We start from the raw sequence: 4,933 nt of genomic DNA on the forward strand, positions 1-4,933 counted from the left end.
GAGTACATGGCAATTTTAAAAGTGTGTGCCCAATTCCATTCCCCACCGTGCAGCTGATGCTGATTCTGTTGTGGCTGTTCTGCTGGCGGGAACTGACCCAGATCAAGCTCACACTTCACCACAGAGTTACTTTGTAACTGCATCCATACCTTGCGGTGAGAGAAGGTCACTGTGTACTGGGCATCCCTGGACTGCGGGGAAGGCACATCTGGATCCACCACCGGGGCTGCCACCGTGGACTCACACTGGTCCCAGAACGTATACTGACAGAAGACGAAATTTGAGAGGCTTAAGGGGAGCCCAGTTGCCTCTTTAATTATCACCTGAAGAGATTAAAAAAAATAAATTATAGTTCTCATAAAAGAAACACTAAAGAATATGTCCTTCCATAGTTCAGTCATCTCTAAGAGAGGATGAAATCAGTCAGTCATCCATTTGAGAATATTTAAGACCATTCATTGTGATCTAGCCATCTATCTATCTATCTATCTATCTATCTATCTATCTATCTATCTATCTATCTATCTATCTACTGATTGATCGATCTATCATTCACCCATCTATCCACCTATCTATCTCCTATTTTTAGCAGTGAATTTAGGGCCTCACACGGACTGAGCTATATTCCCAGTCCATCCTTTTATAAAGCTATAAAGCATGGAGATCTCAAACTCAGAGATCGGCCTGCTTCTGCTCCTAAGTGTTGGGATTAAAGACATGCACCATCATGTCTAACACATGGACTCATCTTCAAATTTTAAGAAAAATTATATTTACTTATTTGTGAGGAAAAAAGGCACATTCCTGTATAATCTTACTCACGACTGAGTTTCTGATAAAGAAGTAACTCTTACTAGGAGAACACAATTCAATAATATATTCTCCATACTGCGACAGACATGGCCCTCTCTTTCTGCAGATTTGCCATCTGTGGTTTAGTCAATAGATCAGATATACTCCAGACACTAAATCATACAGACATGTGTAGACTTTATCTTGTCATTATTCTCTAAGCAACTGTCACACGTGGTAAAAACCATGATTAAAAGCAACTTAGGGGAGGAACAGGTTAATTTCAGTTTAAAGGGCAAAGACCATCACTGAGGGCAGCCCAGGCAGGAATTTGAAGCAGAAACCATAGAGGAATGCTGCTTACTGGCTGGCTTGTGCTTACCTAGCTTTCTTATACAGCTCAGGACAACCTGCCAAGGGAATGGTGCCTCCCACGGTGGGCTGGACTGTCATATTAATTAACAACCAAGACAACCCTCCTTCAGACAGGCCAGGCCCATCAACAATTTCACCAATGCAATTCCTCTCTCAGGTGACTCTAAGCTGCGTCAAATAGAAAATTAAAGCCAACTAGTGCCAGGTGTGGCGGTGAGCAGTTTTAATTCTAGCACTCAGTGAGTTGGAGGCCAGCCTGGTCTACGAAGTGAATCCTAGAACATCCAGGGCTACATAATTGAGAGACCTTGCCTCAGAAAAGTATTACAGAAAGCAAATAAATAAAATAAATCTTTAAAAATGAGGCCAACTAGAACTGATATAACCACTACACATCATTTGCACTGCACTTCATGCTATTTTATTGGCAGTTATTAAAAGTGTATAGAATGATGTGCATAGATTATATGCAAACACAGTCGTCCACTGTTGGTGTGGGAAGTCCTTCAGTCTGTGTTTTGCTTTTATTGGTTAATGAATAAAGCTGTTTTGGCCAGTGGCTTAGCAGAATAGGGTAAGGTGGGAGTTCCAAGCAGACAGAGGAAGAGGGAGTAGTGGAGTCAGGTAGAAGCCATGTAGTTGCCGCCAGAGACAGACTTCTCCGCTGGAGTCCACTGAAACTTTGCTAGTAGGCCACAACCTTGTGGTGATGCACAGATTAATGGAGATGGATTAGTTTAGGATATAAGAGCTAGCTAGAAATATGCTTAAGCTATTGGCCAAATAGTGTTGCAAATAATATGGTTTCTGTGTGATTATTTCTGAACTAGCAGCCTCCGCCAACACACTGTGTGTAAGGGACTTGCATACATGTGGATTTGAGTCTGTGGAGGGCTTCACAAAACCAGTTTTGCCTAGACACTGAAGGTAGAGAGGGTACATGTTTGGGGAATTCCACACACTTGATCCCAGAGAATTGTTCTAGAAGTGCTCCCTACAGCTGTATCTCTCGTCAGACAGTTTAGCTTTTACCGTGCTGGATGGAAAACTCACAGCCCTTTGTGCACACAGTTTGGCATCGCCACGGTCTACGTGAGCCCCCACCATTGCCCTCTCACCCGGCACGTCAGCTTCTTGACTCGGTGAATGACTTCGCCGCTGCTGTCCACGACTTCAAGACTTCCGCTTTCACTAGAGTTCTCGGAAGAGTCATCCTCTGACACACGCTCTGGAACAGTCCCAGTGATACGCATGACCTCCACGTGGAGACGCCCGGCAACCTGGATCATGGGACAAGAGCATCTCAGAGCTCAAGGGCATACCCAGGCAACACTAGCCTGAGAAACGAGTTTACTCTCAGCCCCTGCTGACCATCTCTGGCAGTGCGAGACTCTCTCTCCCAAGCCATTCCCATGAGGGAGACCCAAAACCCACCCTCCGAAAGCCAGCCGTGCCCTGCACCGCTCCTTTCTTACTCTGAGTCAAATTTGTCCCTTCACGACTTGTTTTCGAGAACTATCCTTAGGTATACCCATTTTCCTCAGCTCAGGCAAGGAACAGCTTCAAGGGAGCGATCATCATCTACTGGAACCTTTGGTCTTGCAATTGTTCACATAGTTACATATGCATTTATTTGATCATGTACTTGGTTAACCTAGTCACTCCACAAAGACCTACTGTGACACCAAGAAAAGAAGTGGGCTCTGCTGCCAGTGAGCTCATGGCCAGAAAGCAGAGAAGGCAGAATCCAGGAACAACAGGATAAAGCGTCTGACACAGAGGTATTGGGTGTGTGTAGGGTAAATGTAACCACATGCATGTGGCAAGTGTTTACTGTGTGGAGCACTGTGCTTCCAACACGACACCAGGCAGACCCGGCCCCTAGCTCAAGGAGGATGGGTGGTATATGATATGGAGATGCATGAAAAAGTGGGGTGGCAGTGGGCTTTTACTCCAGGAATCACATGAACAAAGCCAGATGGGTATGGGAAGGCAGTTCTTCTGTTTGCTTGCTTTTGTAAGTAAGGTTTTGATTTGTTGAGACAGGGCTCGCTACATAACCCAGGCTGACCTCACTCACTGCACAATCCTCCTGCCTCAGCCTCCTGAGTGCTTCCACGACAGGTGTGCAACCCCACTCTTACAATTCTTTTGTTCCACCTATTTTACTTTTTAATTATGTATATGTGTGTGGGTCCATGCCCTTGAGTGCTGGTGTCCAAAGAGGTCAAGGGTATCGGATCTCCCTGGAGCTGGAGTCACAGGTAGGTTAGGAGCTATCTGATGGGAGAGCTGGGGCTCGAACTTGGGCTCTCTCCAAGAGCAGCAAGCCACTCTTAGCTGCTGAGTCATTCCTCCAGCCTCTAAATAACTGTTCTTTTCAGGCCATTTTTTTATTAGAACATTTCTATTTCCGAGTGCGGAAGTGTTTTGCTGGAGTGGGTCCAGGTTGGCAGTATTCCATTCTCCTTTCTGAGATGGCTCAGGCTGCTCAAATTCTGCCTCGGCTTCTGAATGCTGGGACTACAGGGACGAGCCGCCACACCAGGCTAAGTAAGGAGGACGCCTAATGCTCAGATTCAATCTCCACATAGCATTGGCGCTGGAGACAAGGATCTGAGAGAAGCATCCGAGAAGTGAGACACATGGGAGGAGGGACCGAGGGAAAGAAGGGTGGAGACACAGCAGTGCAATGTGTCATATGATGCTTGTTTGGGAACTGAATGCACTTGCATTAATCTGTGTGTGTGTGTGTGTGTGTGTGTGTGTGTGTGTGTGTGTGCGCGCGCGCGTGTGCGCTCATGCAATAGCACACATGTCTCGGTCAGAGGAAAGCATTTGGAAGCCTTTTCTCTCCTTCCACTCTGGACTTGAACTCAGAACATTTGGTTCGTATGGCAAGTGCTTGAGGGTTGAGCCTTAAGTGTGTTTTTAATATATCAAATACCCAGAGCCTGCCAGGGACTTGAGACTAAGAGATTCTGAGCAAGGGCCTCAGCCACTGGATCCACTGGCCACTTAAGTTGTATTTTTAGCATGGGGAGAAGCATTGGTGGTCACCAGAGCAGAATTATCCCAGGAAGGTACCAGATCCTACACACACACACACACATGCACGCACGCACGCACGCACGCACGCACACACACACACACACACACACACACACATGCACACAGAGCATCTTGATCTTCCTCAAGGCAGAGATTAACAAAATTTCACACCTGTCATTTTCTAGGGGCTGGTGTGTCCTTACCTCCCCCTGCTGGCTGATGATGGGTACTGCATATTGAAGTTTAACGTCATAGAAGAGACATTCCAAGAACACATTAGCCACACCGATGAGGTTGTGATTCTCCTGAGCTTCGTAAAAAGGGTCGCCTCGCTTCCCATAGAGCCTCTTGGCCTGAGAAGCAGAACAGGTCATTGGGGGGGTCAGGAAACAAAGCATCAATTTAAATCCTGTTATTTTGAACCAGCACTAAACATACTTTTAGAGGAAGCATTCACTGAAATAAACAAGAAGTAAAATCAGAATCATGCCGACAGATCAGCACATGAGTAGGGCATGTCTGCTGGGGGCTGTCATGCAGAGGAGCCTCGCCATCACTCATCCCACACCTACAGCCTGTTTCATGTCGTGCCCCGGAACTGGCACCAAATCTTTCTTTCTATTGCTAACATAAAATGTTAGAAACAAAACAAAACATTACATGCACTACAATTATGTTTAGAAATCTACCCAGCCGTGAGCACAGCTGGGGCACA

General features: G+C 46.1%; 1 protein-coding gene across 3 annotated transcripts in view; it reads right to left on the bottom strand.

The window, feature by feature from the left end:
- The window catches only part of Kif13a (kinesin family member 13A), a 177,472-nt gene that overhangs the window by 41,979 nt on the left and 130,560 nt on the right, over positions 1 to 4,933 (bottom strand). For all 3 annotated transcript variants that reach the window (XM_013349117.2, XM_013349116.2, XM_026782988.1), the window contains exons 20-22: positions 4,422 to 4,571; positions 2,286 to 2,447; positions 150 to 323 (exon numbers count right to left, since the gene is read on the bottom strand). In XM_013349117.2, the coding sequence (XP_013204571.1) occupies positions 150 to 323; positions 2,286 to 2,447; positions 4,422 to 4,571 (486 nt within the window). The remainder of the gene's footprint in view (positions 1 to 149; positions 324 to 2,285; positions 2,448 to 4,421; positions 4,572 to 4,933) is intronic.

This window comes from Microtus ochrogaster, chromosome 16, assembly GCF_000317375.1.
Source record: "Microtus ochrogaster isolate Prairie Vole_2 chromosome 16, MicOch1.0, whole genome shotgun sequence".
Taxonomy (NCBI): Eukaryota; Metazoa; Chordata; class Mammalia; order Rodentia; family Cricetidae; genus Microtus; species Microtus ochrogaster.